Source organism: Somniosus microcephalus, unplaced genomic scaffold, assembly GCF_052327205.1.
Source record: "Somniosus microcephalus isolate GS21.2 unplaced genomic scaffold, FLI_Smic_1.0 unresolved_chr7, whole genome shotgun sequence".
In the NCBI taxonomy this organism is placed as follows: Eukaryota; Metazoa; Chordata; class Chondrichthyes; order Squaliformes; family Somniosidae; genus Somniosus; species Somniosus microcephalus.
Genome location: NW_028225185.1, coordinates 2,128,827 through 2,155,087, shown reverse-complemented (window position 1 = coordinate 2,155,087; position 26,261 = coordinate 2,128,827). Strand labels below are relative to the sequence as shown.

The 26,261-nt window shown below is 54.3% G+C and overlaps 2 protein-coding genes across 2 annotated transcripts in view; one reads left to right on the top strand and one right to left on the bottom strand.

Moving 5' to 3' along the window:
• stard3 (StAR related lipid transfer domain containing 3) overlaps window positions 1-14,668 on the top strand; it is a 20,036-nt gene extending 5,368 nt beyond the window's left edge. Inside the window, exons 2-7 of the mRNA XM_085978238.1 lie at window positions 3-109; window positions 1,552-1,647; window positions 2,527-2,606; window positions 3,957-4,061; window positions 12,127-12,220; window positions 12,953-14,668. Of these exons, the coding sequence (XP_085834364.1) occupies window positions 3-109; window positions 1,552-1,647; window positions 2,527-2,606; window positions 3,957-4,061; window positions 12,127-12,220; window positions 12,953-13,060 (590 nt within the window). The 3' untranslated portion in view covers window positions 13,061-14,668. The remainder of the gene's footprint in view (window positions 1-2; window positions 110-1,551; window positions 1,648-2,526; window positions 2,607-3,956; window positions 4,062-12,126; window positions 12,221-12,952) is intronic.
• The window catches only part of LOC147086359 (stAR-related lipid transfer protein 3-like), a 26,817-nt gene continuing 13,915 nt past the window's right edge, over window positions 13,360-26,261 (bottom strand). Inside the window, exons 7-8 of the mRNA XM_085978237.1 lie at window positions 14,542-14,611; window positions 13,360-13,539 (exon numbers count right to left, since the gene is read on the bottom strand). Coding sequence (XP_085834363.1) covers window positions 13,360-13,539; window positions 14,542-14,611 — 250 coding nt within the window. The remainder of the gene's footprint in view (window positions 13,540-14,541; window positions 14,612-26,261) is intronic.

Here is a 26,261-nt window from a genome sequence, read left to right as displayed (position 1 = left end):
AGAGAGAGAGAGAGAGAATCCTGTTAATCTGGAATCTCTCTTGCAGGATAACGGTGATGTCGTTTACACATTTGAAATCCCATATCACGGGAAGAGCTTCATTCTGAAGGTAAGAGCTTCGAGCTGGATGTCGAAGCACAGCGACAGGGTGGGCTCCCTGGGCCTGAGGGAAGAGGAGTTACTCCAGCAAGAAATTCATTAAACATAAACCCCTTGCAGTTTCCCCTTTACCAGCAGCACCTTGAAGTGTCACTGCGTGAACAGACTGACTCGGGTCCACCTGTGCAGAATCAATAAAGAAATGTTCCCTTTAAATCCGTCTCTGCTGTAGCTTTTGCACAAATGTTGATGTTGGTGTCGCCCCCGTGATGAATTCACACATTCTTAGGGATTGCTTCCATAGGCCCTCCCTCTCTCTCCCCTCCCCCCCCCCCCCCCCCCCCCCCCCCCCTTCACTCCCGCCCTCCTTCTACCTTCTTCATACTCTTTCCCCCTTCGCCCCCCCCCCCCCCCTTTCTCCTTTAGCCAACTAAACGCCCTGAAGCTGGAGTGGACGGACGAAGTGGGGGGCGGGGGGCTGGTGAAAGGAGGCTATAGTTTGAAGCGGCAGGACAGTGGTGTGTAAGACTAGCAGAGCTGGGGAGAACCTAAAACAGGAAGTGATCCAGCACTGACATTCCAGGGATTGTGTGTACCATGCTGTACCTGCCCTGGGAGTGTGTGATGGGACAGTGTAGAGGGAGCTTTACTCTGTATCTAACCTGTGCTGTACCTGCCCTGGGAGTGTGTGATGGGACAGTGTAGAGGGAGCTTTACTCTGTATCTAACCTGTGCTGTACCTGCCCTGGGAGTGTGTGATGGGACAGTGTAGAGGGAGCTTTACTCTGTATCTAACCCGTGCTGTACCTGCCCTGGGAGTGTGTGATGGGACAGTGTAGAGGGAGCTTTACTCTGTATCTAACCCATGCTGTACCTGCCCTGGGAGTGTGTGATGGGACAGTGTAGAGGGAGCTTTACTCTGTATCTAATCCGTGCTGTACCTGCCCTGGGAGTGTTTGATAGGACAGTGTAGAGGGAGCTTTACTCTGTATCTAACCCGTGCTGTACCTGCCCTGGGAGTGTTTGGTGCAGATATTGCCCTCATTTTGATGACTGTGCAAAAATAAAATTGACCAGTAAATTAAAATTCCTGATTTTGGGACATGCCTGATGGACGGGACTGAGTTTGACACCAAGCCGTGCAGTTGCTGACCGAGCCGCGATTGCTCCTGTCAGCTGAGTTTTTGGATTGGAGCAGTCCCAGTTCACTTGATTTCTACTCTATGCTGGCCTGGTGTCGAGAGCGACTGATCAGAGTGCAGCAGCACAGAGAGGGCCAGACGCCGGGCCAGTGGTAGCTACAGTTTGGATTTGTTTGATCACTTTTTCATAGTTAGTGTGTCCAGGTTACAGTAATACTGCGCTTCCTTCCTTCCCCATGTCCTGGTCTTTGCTGACACTCCAGGATTTGGGAGTTTGTGGTGTCCATGTTAACATGTGTTTCTCCTTCAGGCGTTACTGCAGTGCCCTGCAGAGCTCATATACCAGGAGGTCATCCTTCAACCCGAGAAGCTGGTCATTTGGAACAGGACAGTTACCTTGTGTCAGGTACAGGGTTTCAGCAGCGGATGAGCTGAGGCAGGGGTGGAGACGGGCGATGTTACGGAGGTGGAAGTAGGCGGTCTTTGTTATGCTGCGGATATGTGATCGGAAGCTCATTTCAGGGTCAAATATGACACCAAGGTTGCGAACAGTGTGGTTCAGCCTCAGACAGATGTTGTGGAGAGGGATGGAGTCAGTGGTTAGGGAACGGAGTTTGTGGCAGAGACCAAAAACAATGGCTTCGGTCTTCCCAATATTTAATTGGAGAAAATTTTTGCTGTTCCCGAACTGTATGTCGGTCAAGCAGTCTGACAATTTAGAGACCGTGAAGGGGTCGAGAGAAGTGGTGATGAGGTAGAGCTGGGTGCCGTCAGCGTACATGTGGAAACGGATGTGTTTTTGGATGATGTCGCTGAGGGGCAACGTGTAGATGAGAAATAGGAGGGGGCCAAGGATAGATCCTCGGGGGACACCAGAGGGAACGATGTGGGAGCGGGAAGAGAAGCCATTGCAGGTGATTCTCTGGTTACGATTAGATAGATAAGAATGGAACCAGGCGAGTGCAGTCCCACCCAGCTCCAGTCTAAATGAAGTTTGAGAGGTTCCCTGTGCTGTGGTTTACTATGTTGTTCATTCATCTGGTCACTGCCTCAGTTCATGGCGTCTGGATTGGGGCAAGACACACGGATTGAAGGGCAGTACCTGTGACTCTGATAGACACACAGATTGAAGGGCAGTACCTGTGACTCTGATAGACACACGGATTGAAGGGCAGTACCTGTGACTCTGATAGACACACGGATTGAAGGGCAGTACCTGTGACTCTGATAGACACACGGATTGAAGGGCAGTACCTGTGACTCTGATCCTGTCATTGTTCTTCAGGTTCTGCAGCGAGTCGATGATAACACTCTGATCACCTACGACGTTTCTGCAGGAGCTGCTGGCGGGGTTGTTTCTCCCAGGTCAGATTACCAGACTTTTATACATCGTGTTGTGTGACGACTGTTGGCTGATGATTGCAGTGTTCAGTTCCATTCACGATTCCTCAGATAATGCAGCGATGCCCACACCCGAGAGTGGATTTTAGAAAAATACAACTGGTGGGCGGCGGCTTTGCTGGAATTTAACTGGTTAGCGTTGGAGTTCACCAGCGCATCAGACTGGTTAAATACCCTGCTGATCCAGCCAGGGCCACCTTGCCCATTGGGGCATTGACTTGCGGCGTTATCTGAAGTCGTGTGCGAATCACCCAGCTCTCACCGGGCCGGTCGGTCAGTTCTACAGCACCCTGGAACTGGTATCAATGACTGAGCCTGCTACAGAGGCTGGTTTGGTCCCAAACCTCCATCATTGGGTATGTGGAGCTACCTTCACCCCAGAGAGACCCCTAACCTCCACTCACCTCTGGAAGATTGTCACTAATTGGTTGTGCTTCTAGGGTCAGCCGATTGCACGTACACACGGGCCATCTAGTACAGGAAGGCACGGTGATTCCGTCCTGGGAAATTTTGTTCCAATTTTCTGCCTTCCGCTGCTTTTTTTTATTTGTTCATGGGATATGGGCGTCGCTGGCAAAGCCAGCATTTATTGCCCTTGAGAAGGTGGTGGTGAGCCTCCTTCTTGAACCGCTGCAGTCTGTGTGGTGAAGGTGCTCCCACAGTGCTGTTAGGGAGGGAGTTCCAGGATTTTGACCCAGCGGCGATGAAGGATCGGCGATATATTTCCAAGTCAGGATGGTGCACGCCTGCTGCCCTTGTGCTTCTAGCTGGTAGAGGCCGCGGGTTTGCGAGGTGCTGCCGAAGTGCTGACTCATGCTGGCTGCGGGTTCCACAGACATTCGCAGCCCAACTAGCATTCTTGGCTGAGTTTGTGTTGGCAGCCTGGTCAACTGTAGCGTGCGTCACAACAAAGGTCACCTTTCTCCTCGCCCAACATGGGCGTCGAAGCACTTTCCAGCAGGGGTCACTGGAGAGCGTCAGGAGCACAGACCCTGTTTCTGACCCTAGCCCAGGGGCAGTGAGGTCAGTACAGACCAGCATGGTGTCTACAGCCCCACACCACTGACCCACCGAACCAGTGGAGCAGACACCTTTTAAAGGGACAGGCCTGGTGATTTTCCAGGTTCTGTTAGCTGCTTGTCCTATGGTGAGGGCTGAACAATGGCCTCCTTACAGTTCGGATAATCCTACAGCCCCAGGCTTCGCTACAGAATTTCTAAAGGCTGTGGCTGTGATGTTTCTCGCTTTTGATGTAAAACTGTTGAATGCTGGTGTGACGGTTTGTAATGTGTAATGGTGATGATCAATTTGCAGGGACTTTGTGAATGTGCGTCGCATCGAGAGGAGGAAGGAGATGTACATTTCTTCAGGAGTGTCGACTACTCACGACTCCAAACCCCCACTGAACAAATACGTCCGGTACGAGGGAGTCTATTAAACCCGGGGCGCTGACAGTTACGGCCTGGGGAGGGGGAGAACAGGAACATCAGTCTTGGGTGGGATGGAAAGGGTTAAAGCTTGAAACATGTGCATGGAGGGTGGAGTGGCACATGGGTCCATTACTGCCCCGCACCACTCAGTCTGTATGTTCACCCATCCTAAATGTTATATACGTCCTGAGCGCCATGAGGAACACAGCTGAGCAAGCAGGCACCAGGGCAGCGAGATGGCACTGGACCGGAGAGACCCAGAGAGAGGAGACTGTGCTGTACACAGACTGGGCCAGGGGGATACACGGAGCGTGCTGTACAGAGACTGGGCGAGGGGGATACACGGAGTGTGCTGTACGCAGACTGCGCCAGAGGGATACACGGAGCGTGCTGTACACAGACTCGGCCAGAGGGGGATACACGGAGCGTGCTGTACACAGACTGGGCCAGGGGGATACACGGAGCGTGCTGTACACAGACTGGGCCAGGATACACGGAGCGTGCTGTACACAGACTGGGCCAGGGGGATACACAGAGCGTGCTGTACGCAGACTGGGCGAGGGGGATACACGGAGCGTGCTGTACACAGACTGGGCCAGGATACACGGAGCGTGCTGTACACAGACTGGGCCAGGATACACGGAGCGTGCTGTACACAGACTGGGCCAGGGGGATACACAGAGCGTGCTGTACGCAGACTGGGCGAGGGGGATACACGGAGCGTGCTGTACACAGACTGGGCCAGGATACACGGAGCGTGCTGTACGCAGACTGGGCCAGGGGGATACACGGAGCGTGCTGTACACAGACTGGGCGAGGGGGATACACGGAGCGTGCCGTACACAGTCTGGGCCAGGGGGACACACGGAGCGTGCTGTACGCAGACTGGGCGAGGGGGATACACGGAGCGTGCTGTACACAGACTGGGCAAGGATACACGGAGCGTGCTGTACACAGACTGGGCGAGGGGGATACACGGAGCGTGCTGTACACAGACTGGGCGAGGGGATACACGGAGCGTGCTGTACACAGACTGGGCGAGGGGGATACACTGAGCGTGCTGTACACAGACTGGGCCAGGATACACGGAGCGTGCTGTACACAGACTGGGCGAGGGGGATACACGGAGCGTGCTGTACACAGACTGGGCGAGGGGATACACGGAGCGTGCTGTACACAGACTGGGCGAGGGGGATACACTGAGCGTGCTGTACACAGACTGGGCCAGGATACACGGAGCGTGCTGTACACAGACTGGGCGAGGGGATACACGCAGCGTGCTGTACACAGACTGGGCGAGGGGGATACACGGAGCGTGCTGTACACAGACTGGGCGAGGGGGATACACGGAGCGTGCTGTACACAGACTGGGCCAGGATACACGGAGCGTGCTGTACACAGACTGGGCGAGGGGGATACACGGAGTGTGCTGTACACAGACTGGGCGAGGGGATACACGGAGCGTGCTGGACACCGACTGGGCGAGGGGATACACGGAGCGTGCTGTACACAGACTGGGCGAGGGGATACACGGAGCGTGCTGTACACAGACTGGGCGAGGGGATACACGGAGCGTGCTGTACACAGACTGGGCGAGGGGATACACGGAGCGTGCTGTACACAGACTGGGCGAGGGGATACACGGAGCGTGCTGTACACAGACTGGGCGAGGGGATACACGGAGCGTGCTGTACACAGACTGGGCGAGGGGGATACACGGAGCGTGCTGTACACAGACTGGGCCAGGGGGATACACGGAGCGTGCTGTACACAGACTGGGCCAGGGGGATACACGGAGCGTGCTGTACACAGACTGGGCCAGGGGGATACACGGAGCGTGCTGTACACAGACTGGGCCAGGGGGATACACGGAGCGTGCTGTACACAGACTGGCCCAGGATACACGGAGCGTGCTGTGCACAGACTTGGCCAGGGGGATACACGGAGCGTGCTGTACACAGACTGAGCCAGGGGATACACGGAGCGTGCTGTACACAGACTGGGCCAGGGGGATACACGGAGCGTGCTGCACACAAACTGGGCGAGGGGGATACACGGAGCGTGCTGTACACAGACTGGGCGAGGGGGATACACGGAGCGTGCTGTACACAGACTGGGCGAGGGGGATACACGGAGCGTGCTGTACACAGACTGGGCGAGGGGATACACGGAGCGTGCTGTACACAGACTGGGCCAGGGGGATACACGGAGCGTGCTGTACACAGACTGGGCCAGGATACACGGAGCGTGCTGTACACAGACTGGGCCAGGGGGATACACGGAGCGTGCTGTACACAGACTGGGCGAGGGGGATACACGGAGCGTGCTGTACACAGACTGGGCCAGGGGGATACACGCAGCCTGCTGTACACAGGCTGGGCCAGGGGGATGCACGGAGCGTGCTGTACACAGACTGGGCCAGGGGGATACACGGAGCGTGCTGTACACAGACTGGGCCAGGATACACGGAGCGTGCTGTACACAGACTGGGCGAGGGGGATACACGGAGCGTGCTGTACACAGACTGGGCCAGGGGGATACACGGAGCGTGCTGTACACAGACTGGGCGAGGGGGATACACGGAGCGTGCTGTGCACAGACTGGGCGAGGGGGATACACGGAGCGTGCTGTACACAGACTGGGCCAGGATACACGGAGCGTGCTGTACACAGACTGGGCCAGGGGGATACACGGAGCGTGCTGTACACAGACTGGGCGAGGGGGATACACGGAGCGTGCTGTACACAGACTGGGCCAGGGGGATACACGCAGCCTGCTGTACACAGGCTGGGCCAGGGGGATACACGGAGCGTGCTGTACACAGACTGGGCCAGGGGGATACACGGAGCGTGCTGTACACAGACTGGGCGAGGATACACGGAGCGTGCTGTACACAGACTGGGCGAGGGGGATACACGGAGCGTGCTGTACACAGACTGGGCCAGGGGGATACACGGAGCGTGCTGTACACAGACTGGCCCAGGATACACGGAGCGTGCTGTACACAGACTGGGCCAGGGGGATACATGGAGCGTGCTGTACACAGACTGGGCCAGGGGGATACACGGAGCGTGCTGTACACAGACTGGGCCAGGGGGATACACGGAGCGTGCTGTACACAGACTGGGCCAGGGGGATACACGCAGCGTGCTGTACACAGATTGGGCGAGGGGATACACGGAGCGTGCTGTACACAGACTGGGCCAGGATACACGGAGCGTGCTGTACACAGACTGGGCCAGGATACACGGAGCGTGCTGTACACAGACTGGGCGAGGGGGATACACGGAGCGTGCTGTACACAGACTGAGCCAGGGGGATACACGGAGCGTGCTGTACACAGACTGGGCGAGGGGGATACACGGAGCGTGCTGTACACAGACTGGGCGGGGATACACGGAGCGTGCTGGACACAGACTGAGCCAGGGGGATACACGGAGCGTGCTGTACACAGACTGGGCGGGGATACACGGAGCGTGCTGGACACAGACGGAGCCAGGGGGATACACGGAGCGTGCTGTACACAGACTGGGCGAGGGGATACACGGAGCGTGCTGTACACAGACTGGGCCAGGGGGGATACACGGAGCGTGCTGTACACAGACTGGGCCAGGGGGAATACACGGAGCGTGCTGTACACAGACTGGGCCAGGGGGGATACACGGAGTGTGCTGTACACAGACTGGGCCAGGGGGATACACGGAGCGTGCTGTACACAGACTGGGCGAGGGGGATACACGCAGCGTGCTGTACACAGACTGGGCCAGGGGGATACACGGAGCGTGCTGTACACAGCCTGGGCGAGGATACACGGAGCGTGCTGTACACAGACTGGGCGAGGGGGATACACCGAGCGTGCTGTACACAGACTGGGCCAGGGGGATACAGGGAGCGTGCTGCACACAGACTGGGCCAGGATACAAGGAGCGTGCTGTACACAGACTGGGCCAGGGGGATACATGGAGCGTGCTGTACACAGACTGGGCCAGGGGGATACACGGAGCGTGCTGTACACAGACTGGGCGAGGGGATACACGGAGCGTGCTGTACACAGACTGGGCGAGGGGGATACACGGAGCGTGCTGTACACAGACTGGGCGAGGGGGATACACGGAGCGTGCTGTACACAGACTGGGCGAGGGGGATACACGGAGCGTGCTGTACACAGACTGGGCGAGGGGATACACGGAGCGTGCTGTACACAGACTGGGCCAGGGGGATACACGGAGCGTGCTGTACGCAGACTGGGCGAGGGGGATACACGGAGCGTGCTGTACACAGACTGGGCCAGGATACACGGAGCGTGCTGTACACAGACTGGGCCAGGATACACGGAGCGTGCTGTACACAGACTGGGCGAGGGGGATACACGGAGCGTGCTGTACACAGACTGGGCGAGGGGGATACACGGAGCGTGCTGTACACAGACTGGGCGAGGGGATACACGGAGCGTGCTGTACACAGACTGGGCCAGGGGGATACACGGAGCGTGCTGTACGCAGACTGGGCGAGGGGGATACACGGAGCGTGCTGTACACAGACTGGGCCAGGATACACGGAGCGTGCTGTACACAGACTGGGCCAGGGGGATACACGGAGCGTGCTGTACACAGTCTGGGCCAGGGGGATACACGGAGCGTGCTGTACACAGATTGGGCGAGGGGGATACATGGAGCGTGCTGTACACAGACTGGGCGAGGGGGATACACGGAGCGTGCTGTACACAGACTGGGCGAGGGGATACACGGAGCGTGCTGTACACAGACTGGGCCAGGATACACGGAGCGTGCTGTACACAGACTGGGCCAGGGGGATACACGGAGTGTGCTGTACACAGACTGGGCCAGGGGGATACACGGAGCGTGCTGTACACAGACTGGGCCAGGGGATACACGGAGCGTGCTGTACACAGACTGGGCCAGGGGCATACACGGAGCGTGCTGTACACAGACTGGGCCAGGGGGATACACGGAGCGTGCTGTACACAGACTGGGCCAGGATACACGGAGCGTGCTGTACACAGACTGGGCGAGGGGGATACACGGAGCGTGCTGTACACAGACTGGGCGGGGATACACGGAGCGTGCTGTACACAGACTGGGCGAGGGGGATACACGGAGCGTGCTGTACACAGACTGGGCCAGGGGGATACACGGAGCATGCTGTACACAGACTGGGCCAGGATACACGGAGCGTGCTGTACACAGACTGGGCGGGGATACACGGAGCGTGCTGTACACAGACTGGGCCAGGGGGATACACGGAGCGTGCTGTACACAGACTGGGCGGGGATACACGGAGCGTGCTGTACACAGACTGGGCCAGGATACGCTGAGTGTGCTGTACACAAACTGGGCGGGGATACACGGAGCGTGCTGTACACAGACTGGGCGGGGATACATGGAGCGTGCTGTACACAGACTGGGCCAGGGGGATACACGGAGCGTGCTGTACACAGACTGGGCCAGGGGGGATACACGGAGCGTGCTGTACACAGACTGGGCCAGGATACACGGAGCGTGCTGTACACAGACTGGGCGAGGGGGATACACGGAGCGTGCTGTACACAGACTGGGCCAGGATACACGGAGCGTGCTGTACACAGACTGGGCGAGGGGGATACACGGAGTGTGCTGTACACAGACTGGGCGAGGGGGATACACGGAGCGTGCTGTACACAGACTGGGCCAGGATACACGGGGCGTGCTGTACACAGACTGGGCGAGGGGGATACACGGAGCGTGCTGTACACAGACTGGGCCAGGGGGATACACGGAGCGTGCTGTACACAGACTGGCCCAGGATACACGGAGCGTGCTGTACACAGACTGGGCCAGGGGGATACACGGAGCGTGCTGTACACAGACTGGGCCAGGGGGATACACGGAGCGTGCTGTACACAGACTGGGCCAGGGGGATACACGGAGCGTGCTGTACACAGACTGGGCCAGGGGGATACACGGAGCGTGCTGTACACAGACTGGGCGAGGGGGATACACGGAGCGTGCTGTACACAGACTGGGCCAGGGGGGATACACGGAGTGTGCTGTACACAGACTGGGCCAGGGGGATACACGGAGCGTGCTGTACACAGACTGGGCCAGGATACACGGAGCGTGCTGTACACAGACTGGGCGAGGGGGATACACGCAGCGTGCTGTACACAGACTGGGCGAGGGGGATACACGGGGCGTGCTGTACACAGACTGGGCGAGGGGGATACACGGAGTGTGCTGTACACAGACTGGGCGAGGGGGATACACGGAGCGTGCTGTACACAGACTGGGCCAGGATACACGGAGCGTGCTGTACACAGACTGGGCGAGGGGGATACACGGAGCGTGCTGTACACAGACTGGGCCAGGATACACGGGGCGTGCTGTACACAGACTGGGCGAGGGGGATACACGGAGCGTGCTGTACACAGACTGGGCCAGGGGGATACACGGAGCGTGCTGTACACAGACTGGCCCAGGATACACGGAGCGTGCTGTACACAGACTGGGCCAGGGGGATACACGGAGCGTGCTGTACACAGACTGGGCCAGGGGGATACACGGAGCGTGCTGTACACAGACTGGGCCAGGGGGATACACGGAGCGTGCTGTACACAGACTGGGCCAGGGGGATACACGGAGCGTGCTGTACACAGACTGGGCCAGGATACACGGAGCGTGCTGTACACAGACTGGGCGAGGGGGATACACGGAGCGTGCTGTACACAGACTGGGCGAGGGGATACACGGAGCGTGCTGTACACAGACTGGGCCAGGGGGATACACGGAGCGTGCTGTACACAGACTGGGCCAGGATACACGGAGCGTGCTGTACACAGACTGGGCCAGGGGGATACACGGAGCGTGCTGTACACAGACTGGGCGAGGGGATACACGCAGCGTGCTGTACACAGACTGGGCGAGGGGGATACACGGAGCGTGCTGTACACAGACTGGGCCAGGGGGATACACGGAGCGTGCTGTACACAGACTGGGCGAGGGGATACACGGAGCGTGCTGTACACAGACTGGGCGAGGGGATACACGCAGCGTGCTGTACACAGACTGGGCCAGGGGGATACACGGAGCGTGCTGTACACAGACTGGGCGAGGGGATACACGGAGCGTGCTGTACACAGACTGGGCCAGGGGGATACACGGAGCGTGCTGTACACAGACTGGGCCAGGGGGATACACGGAGCGTGCTGTACACAGACTGGGCGAGGGGATACACGGAGCGTGCTGTACACAGACTGGGCCAGGGGGATACACGGAGCGTGCTGTACACAGACTGGGCCAGGGGGATACACGGAGCGTGCTGTGCACAGACTGGGCGAGGGGATACACGCAGCGTGCTGTACACAGACTGGGCCAGGGGGATACACGGAGCGTGCTGTACACAGACTGGGCCAGGGGGATACACGGAGCGTGCTGTACACAGACTGGGCCAGGGGGATACACGCAGCGTGCTGTGCACAGACTGGGCGAGGTGAGCGAAGGATACACAATACTGGATACAGCTGGAGTGATCAGTGAGGTTAAGCAGACGTGTGATTGGCGCCTTCAGGAAAGGTGTTTTTACCTTTTTCTTTCACCATGTTCGCCCAGCGATGTAATCCTCGATTGGGTTGGAGCAATGTTTTTTTTTCGTTTATGGGATGTGGGCGTCGCTGGCAAGGCCGGCATTTAGTGCCCGTCCCTAATTGCCCTCGAGAAGGTGGTGGTGAGCCGCCGCCTTGAACTGCTGCAGTCCGTGTGGTGAAGGTGCTCCCAAGGACTATTGGCTGATGGAATGTCATTGAGAAATACCAGGCAGTTGAGCCCACAGGCTGAGTGAGGCAGAGGAGAACGTGCCTGTCTCAAGCTCTGCGGCTGCTTGGATCACTTTACTTTTAAGATTGAGGATTACAGTGTATTCCAATCCAGCCTGAGAGAGAGAGAGGAAAGCTTCAGACTGAAGTGCCTTCACTGCCCAGGAGATGGTAGTGGTGTCCTGTGCTCCACAGTAAGCACAGTCAGTAAACACAGTCTTCACTGATCCCTTTAAATCTCTTACAGAGGCGAGAATGGGCCTGGAGGCTTTGTGGTGCTAAAGTCTCCCCGGAACCCCAGTGTCTGCATCTTTGTTTGGATTCTGAACACAGACCTAAAGGCAAGTGTTAAAGGGCATAGGGAGGGAGTTACTTGACCGCGATATATTGGTGTGGGGGGGGAGCTGTGCGCTTTCAATGGTCAGTGTGGAGGGGAATCGGCATGGCCGTGTCTAGAGGCTAGAATTGGGGTTTACAATGTCTGAAAACTTGGCAGCTTCCTTAGTTCACTCATCTTCTAACCCAGGGGGCAGCGAGTTCTGTTGCCAGATTTCTTTCCTGATATTGGCAGCTCCTGGCACACTGCGTGCTGCTCCTGTGAGGGTGGCTGGAAATGAGTGCCGGCCTGTTGAGAGGGTCCAGTGTCGAGCCGGATTGAAGGTCAGGAGATCAGATCATGGCAGAGGGACACGAGACAGAAAGTAGCAACGCTGGGAGTGAGAGAGCAATGTTTCCCCATGTGGCCACTGCTCTCACACTCTGCTCCCTAATAACGGGAGACCCTCCTTGCCCCTCTCCCCCGGCCCCCCCGTTATAAATGCAGCAGTTGTCAGCAGCACCTTTCCCAACACCGCACTCCCCGTACCCGTTATTAATTTTTTTTCAAATAACTACTTTTCCCTTTTATAAGATTCCCTGGGCTGTTATTGACCATACTCAGTAAGTGAAATGTTCTGGCTGTGTTTAATCTCGGTGGATTTACCGCAGTGAGTCCTGGCTTTATTTGGTGCGGGCCCGTCCTGTCTCCTTCCCTTGCTGGCCAGTAACCTCCCGTCTCTCTCTCTCTCTCGTAGGGCCGGCTGCCACGATACCTGATCCAGCAGAGCCTGGCAGCCACCATGTTCGAGTTCATCGCACACCTGAGGCAGCGGATCAGCGAGCTGGGCGAGGCGGGACATTAATGACTGCATTGTGTGCAGGACCCACAACATCACACCGACCCCACCATCTGCAGCCAGCACTTACTGACCAGGACCGCCTGACCGTCTGAGGCATCGTCGCTGGGCTTTGTACTAATCACTGAATGATTTTTTTAAGTTACTCTTCAAGTGGCCGTCCCTGATTGAACGATCACAAGGAGAACAAAGATACAGTACTGATTATTTTTTATTTTTATATTTTACCGGAGTTGTGTTGTGTTGCTTGACTCGTACAGTATTTGGGGGAAGAGGAGTCAGTAAACCCTGCTGCTGTGGGAGTTTTACGCGGAGAAGCAAACGTCGATGGTTTCCATCAGTTGCCGTCGAGCTGAAGGCAGTTTGTGTTTCACTGATCGACTGTGCAGGTTCACTCCGTGCTGCAGTGTGGCAATACTTGCTGCATCCATTAGGTGCTGCTGGAGAGGCACGCGGAGCTCACTGGATGCATCGCTGTTTATAACCTGGAGCACCCAGCGGGAGCGTGCCACTTACCGCGTGTCCGGGCATCCATCGCAGCAGGAATTGTCTGTTTCCCCATTAGGGGTAGATAGATGAAAATAGCTTTAAAGAGTGGATGAAAGCCCCTTCTGTGGGTAATTGCACCTCCCGGAGTGGGACTGAGCCCCGGGGAGCACCGCCCGGTGTGGGACTGAGCCCCGGGGAGCACCGCCCGGTGTGGGACTGAGCCCCGGGGAGCACCGCCCGGTGTGGGACTGAGCCCCGGGGAGCACCGCCCGGTGTGGGACTGAGCCCCGGGGAGCACCGCCCGGTGTGGGACTGAGCCCCGGGGAGCACCGCCCGGTGTGGGACCGAGCCCCGGGGAGCACCGCCCGGTGTGGGACCGAGCCCCGGGGAGCACCGCCCCGTGTGGGACCGAGCCCCGGGGAGCACCGCCCGGTGTGGGACCGAGCCCCGGGGAGCACCGCCCGGTGTGGGACCGAGCCCCGGGGAGCAGGAAGCTCAAATTCAATCCCTGGACTCTGTTGAGCGGACTGATCTCTGGTGCTACAGTAGGCTTTAGCCCTTCTGGGTCAGGGGTGGGAAATCCGCCAGGGTTCCTGCTCTTGATGACTATCCATCCATGGCCTTTTGAAATATTTCTGTGCGTGTGTGTGCCTTGTGACTAAAGGATCAGATATGATGCCTCCAAGGTGGAATATCTGATGCCGCTAGCTTGATGCCTTTGAATTCTGGACATGTAGGTACTGGAGGGGGATTGCTGTGAATGGAGCCTGTTCCCTGATGAGCGTCAGTGCCTTCAGCACCAGTGAGGGACGGTAGGCACAGCCAGTACTCCTGGGTAAAAGTGAAAATACACCTGTCAGCAGTCAGGGCTGGGTGTGCGAGGTCATTTGTTGCACTATTGTTGATCGAGGACCCTCGAATAGAGGTGTGACCGACTTGTTCATTCCTCGGTCATCTCGATGCTCGCTCTCTGTCTCCCACATTTTCTGCATACTCACTTTTCTTCCCAAGTTTTCTACAATGATCTGACGAGTGGTGCGACATCCTGTCCCAGGGCAGGGGTGTATTCTAAAAGGAATAGGAAAAAATAAAAAAAAGTGTTAAAATCCTGAATAATACCATAAACCTGTTTTTTCTTTATAACCGGAGATAAATGGGAGGTTATTTCACTGCCTGCATCGGCGTGCAAAGTCTGATGGCCAGTAACTGCGGAAAGCAGATCCAAACCACATTTTCAATTGTCCAAAGTTATCTTGGTGAAGCTCCATTCTAACCCCTTGACCCCATCACAGAACTCTAACCCCTGGACCCCATCACAGAACTCTAACCCCTGGACCCCATCAGAGAACTCTAACCCCGCGACCCCATCACAGAACTCTAACCCCTTGACCCCATCACAGAACTCTAACCCCTGGACCCCATCACAGAACTCTAACCCCGCGACCCCATCACAGAACTCTAACCCCTTGACCCCATCACAGAACGCTAACCCCTGGACCCCATCACAGAACTCTAACCCCGCGACCCCATCACAGAACTCTAACCCCGCGACCCCATCACAGAACTCTAACCCCTGGACCCCATCACAGAACTCTAACCCCGCGACCCCATCACAGAACTCTAACCCCGCGACCCCATCACAGAACGCTAACCCCTGGACCCCATCACAGAACTCTAACCCCGCGACCCCATCACAGAACTCTAACCCCCACGACCCAATCACAGAACTCTAACCCCGCGACCCCATCACAGAACTCTTAACCCCACGACCCCATCACAGAACTCTAACCCCCCTTTGACCCCATCACAGAACTCTAACCCCCCTGGACCCCATCACTGAACTCTAACCCCCCTCAACCCCATCACTGAACTCTAACCCCCTCGATCCCATCACTGAACTCTAACCCCCCTTGACCCCATCACTGAACTCTAACCCCCTCGACCCCATCACTGAACTCTAACCCCCTCGACCCCACTACAGAATGATACAGCACAGGACACCATTCGGCCCATCGTGCCTGTGCCGGCTCTGGTAGAGCAATTAAATCCATGCCTCCCCTCTTTCCCCGTAGCCCTGCAAATTTTTCTCTTTTCAAGTATTTACCCAATGTTTCCTCATGTCGCCTCTGGTTCTTTTGCCAATCACCTTTAATCTGTGTTCTCTGGTTACTGACCCTCCTGCCAATGGAAACAGTTTCTCCTTATTTACTCTATCATAACCCTTCATGATTTTGAACAACCCTATTAAATCTCCCCTTAACCTTCTCTGCTCCAAGGAGAACAACCCCAGCTTCTCCAGTCTCTCCACGTAACTGAAGTCCCTCATCCCTGGAACCATTCTAGTGAATCTCCTCTGCTGCGTCTCCAAGGCCTTGACATCCTTCCTAAAGTGCGGTGCCCAGAACTGGCCACAATACTCCAGCTGGGGCCTAACCAGTATTTTATGAAGGCTTAGCTTAAGCTCCTTGCCTCTGTACTCTATTCCTCTATTAATAAAGCCAAGGATCCCGTGTGCTTTTTAACAGCCTTCTCAACTTGTCCTGCCCCCTTCAAAGATTTGTGTACACACTCCCCCGGGTCTCTCTGTTCCTTTAAAATTGTGCCCTTTAGTTTTTATTGCCTCTCCTCATTCTTCCTACTACAATGAATCACTTCACACTTCTCTGCATTAAATTTCACCTGTCGTGTGTTTGCCCATTTCACCAGTCTGTCTGTGTCCTCCTGAAGTCTGTTACTATCCACCTCACTGTTCACAACAATTCCGAGTTTTGTATCATCTGAAATCTTTGAAATTATTTCCATTTTCTCGCCACTAGTTGATTCTTTGGCCTGTTCTGCCACTTTTTACAAAGCAAACATCTCCGAACCAGCAAGCAGGAAGTTCCACAAAACACAGTAACTTCCTTTGTCTCTACATTGCTTTCAGATTAAATGTAAGAGATTTAGGGCAGAGAGCTTGAGAGACTGTCTTTACACACAGGGCTGCGAGGCTGTCGAATGCACGACCAGAAATAGTGATTGGAGCAGAGGCCACGTCAACATAAGAAATAAGAGCAGGAGTCGGCCATTCGGCCCCTCGAGCCTGCTCCACCATTCAATAAGATCATGGCTGATCATCGACCTCAACTCCACTTTTCCGCCCGATCCCCATATCCCTTGATTCCCCCAGAGTCCAAAAATCTATCGATCTCAGCCTTGAATATACTCAATAACTCAGCATTCACAGCCCTCTGGGGCAGAGAATTCCAAAGATTCACAACCCTCTGAGTGAAGAAATTCCTCCTCATCTCGGTCTTAAATTACCGACCCCTTACCCTGAGACTGTGCCCCCTAGTTCTAGACACTCCAGCCAGGGGGAAACGACCTCTCAGCATCTACCCTGTCAATCCCCCTCAGAATCTTATATTTCAATGAGATCACCTCTCATTCTTCTAAACTCCAGAGAGTATCGGCCCACTCTACACAATCTCTCATCATAGGACAGCCCTCTCATCCCAGGAATCAATCTAGTGAACCTTCGCTGCACCGCCTCCAAGGCAAGTATATCCTTCCTTAGATAAGGAGACCAGAACTGTGCAAGTACTCCAGGTGTGGTCTCACCAAGGCCCTGTACAATTGTAGCAAGACTTCCTCACTCTTATACTCCAACCCCCTGCAATAAAGGCCAACATGCCATTTGCCTTCCTTATTGCTTGCTGTACCTGCAGGCTAGCTTTCTGTGTTTCTTGCACGAGGACACCCAAATCTCTCTGAACACCAACATTTGAAAGTTTCTCACCATTTAAAAAATATTCTGTTTTTCTATTCTTCCTACCACTTAGTCTATCTATAGCCCTTTGCAGAATCTTTGTGTTCTCCTCACAGCTTACTGTCCCACCTAGCTTTGTATCGTCAGTGAACTTGGATACATTACACTCAGTCCCTTCATCTGGGTCATTAATATAGATTGTAAATAGCTGAGGCCCCAACACTGATCCTTGCGGCACCCCACTAGTTACAGCCTGCCAACCTGAAAAAGATCCGTTTATTCCTACTCTGTTTGTTTTCTGTCCGTTAACCAATCCTCTATCCATGCTACTATATTACCCCCAACCCCATGAGCCGTTATCGAAGATCAGGTTCGACAGGCGGCTGAAGGAAAGGGGGAAATGAAGAGAAATAAAAGCAAACACTCAGCAGGTCAGGCAGCATCGGTGGAAAGAGAAGCAGAGTTAACGTTTTGGGTCGATGACCTTTCATCAGGACTGGGGGTATAAAGAGATCTGGGAACATGGGATAAGTACACTGCTCGTGTGAGGAGAAACACCGGCACGGACTGGATGGGCCGAACGGCCTGTTTCCATGTGGTAATTTCTGTGTATATTGTGTGAAGTAAAAGCTGTTTGATAAGGAGGCCATTTGCTTTGGAGTGACTTACTGTTGCTCCCAGGGTTAGTGAGAAAACGCACCGTCCTGTGTGGCACTGGGTTATAAAGACCAGTGAGGTGCTCAGTCTGCGGAGCCAGCTGATGTCCTCATGCACTGACCAGGAACAATAGTTGTCTTTAGTGGCACTGGGTAAGGAGCAAACTTAGCCCAATCTCCCACTTCTGATCGACATCCTGTGATTGCTGCCGGGCAATGCTTGCCTGGATGGTGGCTGAGGATATGGTCAGATTCGCTAGTGATGTCCTTCGGCAGATACCCTGCCCACACCCCCTGTTCAGGCTCGTTATCAAGAGGAGTAAACTTGGTGCGGTATCAGTCTCCTAGCAACAATTAGTGGCTGCTAAAGTGGGAGAGAAGATGGAAAAACTCGAGTTATGGGGAGAGGGAAGAGGGATGTCTGAACAGAAGCATGACTCTCAATTCAATTCAATTCAATTCAAATCGCTTTATTGGCATGACAAGTTACATCTTATGTTGCCAAAGCATCGAAAAACATTCATGTTTGTACACAAAAATACAGATCTATCCATACAGTGTATAAACAGATATATCCCTGAGTGTATAAATATACTTTCATATAATTTATATATACTCTTTTCTTATATTTAGTGGTTGTCCCTCTGTTTATGGCAAGCTGTAACATAGTGTGCCGCTAGTGTTACACAATTTCTCTCTTCCCCTAGTAGGTATGGGAGTTTTTGGTCGTCATTCAAATTTCTGAATTCCGGGCATATTTTTGTGAATTTTGGGTAGAAATTCTCCCTTATGCCCTGATATTTTCTACAAGCTGTGAGGAAGTGCATGTCTGTCTCCACCACTCCCTGACTGCAGTGAGAGCATATCCTGTCCTCTCTTGGTAGCCGGGTCTGCCTGTGTCTACCTTTTTCGATCGCCAGGTTATGTTCACTAAGTCTGTGCATTGTCAAGGTTTTTCTCAGTTTGCTATCCTTTACCATGGTCAGGTAATCAGCCATGTTGTATTGTGTGTTTAGGGCCAAGTAGCAATTGAGTTTGCTTTGGGTTTTTGTTGTTTCTGCCCAATATGACAGATATTTTTCCTTTTGCTTAGCGACAATTGTGTTGGGTCGAATTCTTTGTGTTACGCTGTCACTGTCCTGGGGCTGGTTATTGTTAGTAGTGTTAGTAGTTACTTCACTGAGTCCCAGGACTAGTTGACTGAGGGTACTCTTCTTTATGGTCCTCTCTTGGCATTTCAGGGCTTGGTAATGATAGCATTGGGGGTTGCTCATTTCTAGGTGTTTCCAAAATTTGGTGGCTCTTTTTTGGATAGTGATTATTAATGGATATTGGCCTAGTTCTGCCCTGCATGCATTGTTTACGGTTTTCCTTTGAGTCCGGAGGATACTTTTACAGAATTCTGCATGCAGGATCTCAATTGGGTGTTTGTCCCATTTTGCAAATTCTTGTTGTGTTAGCGGTCCCCACACCTCACTGCCATAGAGTGCAATTGGTTCAATTACTGATTTGAAAATTTTGAGCCAAATGCTAATTGGGATTTCCATTTGGATTGATTTTTTAATGGCATAGAAAGCCCTTCTTGCTTTCTCTTTCAGTTCATTCACAGCCAGTTTGAAATTTCCCGTAGAACTGATTTTTAAGCCCAAGTATGTGTAGTTAGTGGTTCAATTTTGGTTGTTTCTAGTGTGAAATTTATTTTGGGTCCCTGATGTCTGGATCTTTGCTGGAACACAAGGACTTTGGTTTTTTGGGGATTTATTGTCAGGGCCCAAGTCTGGCAGTACGACTCCAGCAGATCCAGGTTCTGCTGTAGACCCTCCTTAGTTGGTGACAACAGAACCAGGTCGTCTGCATAGAGGAGGAATTTAACCTTGGATTCATATAGGGTGAGGCCTGGTGCTGTAGATTGTTCAAGTAGTTTTGCCAATTCATTTATGTAAATATTAAAGAGTGTCGGTGAGATTGGTGAGCCCTGCGTCAACCCCCGCCCCTGTGGGAAGTATTTTGTTTGTTTGTCTCCAATTTTAACTGCACATTTGTTGTTTGTATACATTGATTTAATTACATCATATGTTTTTCCCCCTACCCCGCTTTCGATAAGTTTCAGGAATAAACCGTCGTGCCAGATGGAATCGAAAGCCTTCTGGAAATCTATAAAGCATGCGTAGATTATGCTTTTGTTTTGATGAACGTGTTTGTCAATTAGGGTCTGTAGGGTGAAGATATGATCTGATGTTCTATAGTTTGGCAGGAATCCAATTTGGCTTTTACTCAAGACATTGTGCTCCTCAAGGAAGTTTATAAGTCTTTTTATGATACTACAGAATACCTTCCCCAGATTACTGTTTACACAGATGCCTCGATAGTTATTTGGGTCGACTTTGTCCCCACTTTTGTATATGGGCGTTATGAGTCCTTTGTTCCAGATATCAGGGAAGTAACCGACATTCAGAACAAAGTTGAAGAGTTTTAGGATAGCCAGTTTCATTTTATCGTCTGTGTGTTTAATCATCTCGCTTAGTATGCCGTCTGCCCCGCAAGCTTTTCCTGGTCGCAGGTCCTCCCCCCTCACTCTCTCCCCTTCCCCCCTCACACTCTACCCCCACTCTCTCTCCCCCCCACTCTCTCTCCCCCCACACTCTCTCTCCCCCCCCACTCTCTCTCCCCCCCACACTCTCCCCCGCCCCCACTCTCTCCCTCACTCTCTCCCCTTCCCCCCTCGCACTCTACCCCCACTCTCTCTCCCCCCCACTCTCTCTCCCCCCACACTCTCTCTCCCCCTCACTCTCTCCCCTTCCCCCCTCGCACTCTACCCCCACTCTCTCTCCCCCCCACTCACTCTCCCCTCACTCTCTCTCTCCCCTCACTCTCCCTCTCTCCCCCCTCACTCTCTCTCTCCCCTCACTCTCTCTCTCCTCACTCTCTCCCCTCACTCACTCACTCCCCTCACTCTCTCTCTCCTCACTCTCTCTCGCCCCTCACTCTCTCTCTCCTCACTCTCTCCCCTCACTCTCTCCCCTCACTCACTCACTCCCCTCACTCTCTCCTCACTCTCTCTCGCCCCTCTCTCTCTCGCCCCTCTCTCTCTCTCCTCACTCTCTCTCTCCCCTCACTCTCTCACTCACTCACTCCCCTCACTCTCTCTCTCCTCACTCTCTCTCCTCACTCTCGCCCCTCTCTCGCCCCTCACTCTCTCTCTCCTCACTCTCTCTCTCCCCTCACTCCCTCTCTCTCTCCCCTCACTCTCTCCCCTCACTCACTCACTCCCCTCACTCTCTCTCTCCTCACTCTCTCTCTCGCCCCTCTCTCTCTCCCTCTCTCCCCTCTCTCTCCCCTCTCTCTCTCTCTCCTCACTCTCTCTCCCTCACTCTCTCTCCCCTCACTCTCTCTCTCCTCACTCTCTCTCTCTCCCCTCTCTCTCTCTTGCCCCTCTCTCCCCTCTCTCCCTCCCCTCTCTCCTCTCACTCTCTCCCCCCTCACTCTCTCTCTCCTCTCACTCTCTCTCTCCTCTCTCTCTCTCCCCTCACTCTCTCCCCCTCACTCTCTCTCTCCTCACTCTCTCTCGCCCCTCACTCTCTCTCGCCCCTCACTCTCTCTCGCCCCTCTCTCTCTCTCTCTCCCCTCACTCTCTCTCGCCCCTCTCTCTCTCTCCCCTCTCTCTCGCCCCTCTCTCTCTCTCCCCTCACTCTCTCTCGCCCCTCTCTCTCTCTCTCTCCTCTCTCTCTCTCCCCTCACTCTCTCTCACCCCTCTCTCTCTCTCTCTCCCCTCTCTCTCGCCCCTCTCTCTCTCTCTCTCCCCTCACTCTCCTCTCTCTCTCTCTCCCCTCACTCTCTCTCCCCTCTCTCTCTCCTCACTCTCTCTCCCCCCTCACTCTCTCTCCCCTCACTCTCTCCTCACTCTCTCTCTCTCCCCTCTCTCTCTCTCGCCCCTCTCTCCCTCCCCTCTCTCCTCTCACTCTCTCCCCCCTCACTCTCTCTCTCCTCTCACTCTCTCTCTCCTCTCTCTCTCTCTCTCTCTCTCCCCTCACTCTCTCCCCCTCACTCTCTCTCTCCCCTCTCTCTCGCCCCTCTCTCTCTCTCTCTCCCCTCACTCTCTCTCGCCCCTCTCTCTCTCTCTCCCCTCTCCCCTCTCTCTCGCCCCTCTCTCTCCCCTCACTCTCTCTCGCCCCTCTCTCTCTCCCCTCTCTCTCGCCCCTCTCTCTCTCTCTCTCTCCCCTCACTCTCTCTCCTCTCTCTCTCTCTCTCTCTCTCCCCTCACTCTCTCTCTCCTCACACTCTCTCTCTCTCCCCTCTCTCTCTCCCCTCACTCTCTCTCGCCCCTCTCTCTCTCTCCCCTCTCTCTCGCCCCTCTCTCTCTCTCTCTCTCCCCTCACTCTCTCTCGCTCCTCTCTCTCTCTCTCGCCCCTCTCTCTCTCTCTCTCCCCTCACTCTCTCTCGCCCCTCTCTCTCTCCCCTCTCTCTCTCGCCCCTCTCTCTCTCTCTCCCCTCTCTCTCTCTCCCCTCTCTCTCTCCCCTCTCTCTCGCCCTCTCTCTCTCCCCTCTCTCTCTCTCGCCCCTCTCTCTCTCTCTCGCCCCTCTCTCTCTCTCCCCTCTCTCTCGCTCCTCTCTCTCCCCTCACTCTCTCTCTCTCCCCTCTCTCTCGCCCCTCTCTCTCTCTCTCCCTCTCTCTCTCCCCTCTCTCTCGCCCCTCTCTCTCTCCCCTCTCTCTCTCTCGCCCCTCTCTCTCTCGCCCCTCTCTCTCTCTCTCTCCCCTCTCTCTCGCCCCTCTCTCTCTCTCTCCCCTCTCTCTCGCCCCTCTCTCTCACTCTCTCCCCTCACTCTCGCCCCTCTCTCTCTCTCTCTCCCCTCACTCTCTCTCGCCCCTCTCTCTCTCTCGCCCCTCTCTCTCTCTCTCCCCTCTCTCTCTCTCTCTCTCCTCACTCTCTCTCTCTCTCCCCTCTCTCTCGCCCCTCACTCTCTCTCGCCTCTCTCTCCTCTCTCTCTCTCTCCCCTCACTCTCTCTCGCCCCTCTCTCTCTCTCCCCTCACTCTCTCCCCTCACTCTCTCCCTCTCTCTCGCCCCTCTCTCTCTCGCCCCTCTCTCTCTCGCCCCTCACTCTCTCTCGCCCCTCTCTCTCGCCCCTCTCTCTCTCTCTCCCCTCTCTCTCGCCCCTCTCTCTCTCTCCCCTCTCTCTCTCGCCCCTCTCACTCTCTCTCGCCCCTCTCTCTCTCTCTCTCCCCTCACTCTCGCCCCTCTCTCTCCCCTCACTCTCGCCCCTCTCTCTCTCTCTCTCTCTCTCCCCTCACTCTCTCGCCCCTCTCTCTCTCTCCCCTCTCTCTCGCCCCTCTCTCTCGCCCCTCACTCTCTCTCGCCCCTCTCTCTCTCCCCTCACTCTCTCTCGCCCCTCTCTCCCCTCACACTCTCTCCCCTCACTCTCTCTCGCCCCTCTCTCCCTCTCTCTCTCCTCTCGCTCTCTCCCCCTCACTCTCTCTCTCTCCCCTCTCTCTCGCCCCTCTCTCTCCCCTCACTCTCTCTCGCCCCTCTCTCTCTCTCTCTCCCCTCTCGCCCCTCTCTCTCTCTCCCCCCTCTCTCTCGCCCCTCTCTCTCTCTCTCTCTCCCCTCACTCTCTCTCGCCCCTCTCTCCCCTCACTCTCTCTCCCCTCACTCTCTCTCGCCCCTCTCTCCCTCCCCTCTCTCCTCTCACTCTCTCCCCCTCACTCTCTCTCTCTCTCCCCTCTCTCTCTCTCTCCCCTCACTCTCTCTCGCCCCTCTCTCTCTCTCTCTCTCCCCTCTCTCTCGCCCCTCTCTCTCTCTCTCTCCCCTCACTCTCTCTCGCCCCTCTATCTGCCAACAGTCTGTGTGATGTGCTATTTGAGACTAACGCCTTCCTCCTTTTGCCCTCCCAGTGTTGCCCAGTTCCCGTTTTGTTTAAAGCTGCCGGAGATATGGGTATTTACACCCAATAATAACCGTGATCTTTTAGTCCAAGACTTGACAAAACAATGCAATCCAAGCACTTCCGCCCACTGACAACTGCATATAAATGTAGAAATCAGAGAAACAAATTGTGGTTAGAATCATGAGATGCTCTGAAAATTCTTCCAATTTGAAATCACATGACCTTTAATTATCAGCCTAGTGAGATGCTGAGCACGGGACAGAGTCCGTATTGTTGGGGCTGAGGGATGAGGTTGGACAGGCTAAAAATAAACGGCAGCAGGGTCTTACTAACTGACACAAAATGTCCATGGTGGTGGGGGATTGATCCTCGCTCTCATCAGGTCCTGCTGTGCCAAGGGTCTGAAGTCTTCCTGCCAAGGGGAGCGGGTGGCTGGAATCTCCCTGACACCGGCTAGAAGGACAGTGGGCACAGTCTGACATCAGAGGGCACCTGCCCCTTAATAAGAGATGTCATGGGTGGGCAGATGGAAGAGGAGGATAGTTTACAGGACAGATAACAAAATAGTTTTCTTATAATTAGTATGGTGTCCGGTGAAGTGTGAGCACAGCCAGGCTAGTGCCGAGAGCTGGGATACATGTTTAAATTCCATCCCCGCTTCCTTCTCTTTGTTCCCCAGTGAACCCATTGAGTTCCTCAGCTCGGGCCCGCTGCTGTACAGGAGACAGCTGCACTCTGCTGAGTTTCCATTGCCTTCCCCATTGAAGCCCCACTGGTACTTGACACAGTAAATGTTCAAGGGTTTACCTAACGTGAAATGGATTGGAAATGCTGAAGAAACAGTCGGGTCGACTGCAGTCAAAATTCATCACGGTGAAGTGAAAGAGGGGCAGGTGAAGCTGGTGAGGTTACTGGGAAGTAAACAAGAGTGTGGGCCATGACCAAAGGCTACTCGTGAACAAGCATCTGGTAAAGGATATGGGAGAGTTAAAAACGGAGCAAAAAACATCTGATTATTGGTCGTAGAAAATGTGTTTTTTCACAAATGGGCCACAAGACTGAAAAGACCACTTTAAATGGATTGTGTGGCGCTGAAACCAGGGATAATGAAATTAGTGTTTAGGGGCCGTGCTGCAACTGTCTTCACAGCGGATCATGAACAGAAGAGGAGGGTAGATAATATTGGCCCAGAATTTCGGGTCCCAACGCGTGAGTACGCACAGGGTATTCACCCGTAAGCCCAATGGAAGTGCTGGTTTCGTGCATGTGCGGGAAACCGGCACTTCCGTTCCCCTGAAAGAAGGAGTTCAGAGTTCGAATGCGTGCGCCGGAGAGGCAGCGCGTGCGCATCGACCTTCCGTTTTTTTGCAGGGTTCTCTGGGAGGGTAAGTCTCCAGCAGTTACACTTTTAAAAAGCAGGCGCAAGGCCTGCTTTTAACAAGGTAAGTGGTAAATTAATTAAAATTAAAACATTTTTTCCACAGGTTTATTATTTTTAAATACTTTAAAGAAAGGTAAGTTTATTTTTAGCCCCGTTAGAAAATGTAATTAATTTTTTCAAAAATTTAAATTATTGTTTAAAATAGTTATTTCATGTAATTTATAGTTATTTTAAAAATTTGGTTTTTTTAAAATTTATTTGAAGATTATGGGATGTTTTGGGGCTTATAGTATTTATAGGTTTGACAGCTCTTCCTGTCAAACTTATGAATGAAGCATTCCCTGCTACCATTGGCTCTCCATGGCCCCGTGATCCCAGGGGACGCTTCGAACTAACTGCGCCCCTGGGATACGCAAACACTGCGCGCCAGCAGTTGGAGCAGGCCCAGGATCGGAATCCCACGCGGGCCCACAGCTCAATGGCCGGCGCGCTAGGTAAGTGCAGGTCGGGGGCTTGCACCCGCGGGAAGCCCCCAACCCGAATTTCTGGGCCAATGGAAATAGGTGTGACAACCCTAGATGCTCTTGAAGCAAGACAAGGTACCAGCTCCAGACAAGAGAGTGCTAAAAGAACGGGGGAGAAATGAGCAAGACCCGTGAAGTTGAAGAATTAGCACCAACTGGTTCGTCGAGGGATAGATGCAGAGCTCCACCAACTGTGTCTATTTCATCTTACACAGCGCAGGGAACCAAGACTGGGGCTACCGCGGTCTAGTGATTATGTTACTGGACTAGTAATTCAAAGCCTGGACTAATCCAAACAATCTGAGTTCAGATCCTAACGGCAGTTTGAGAATGTGAATTTAGTTTAAATAATCTGCCAATAATGAGCTGGTTTCAGTATCAATAACCATGAAGCTGTCGGATTGTCATAAAAACCCAACGGGTTCACTGATGTTCCTTTAGGGAAGGAAACCCGCCGTCCATACCCGGTCTGGGCCTGTATGTGACTCCAGTGTCACACCAACGTGGTTGACTCTTAACTGCCCTCTA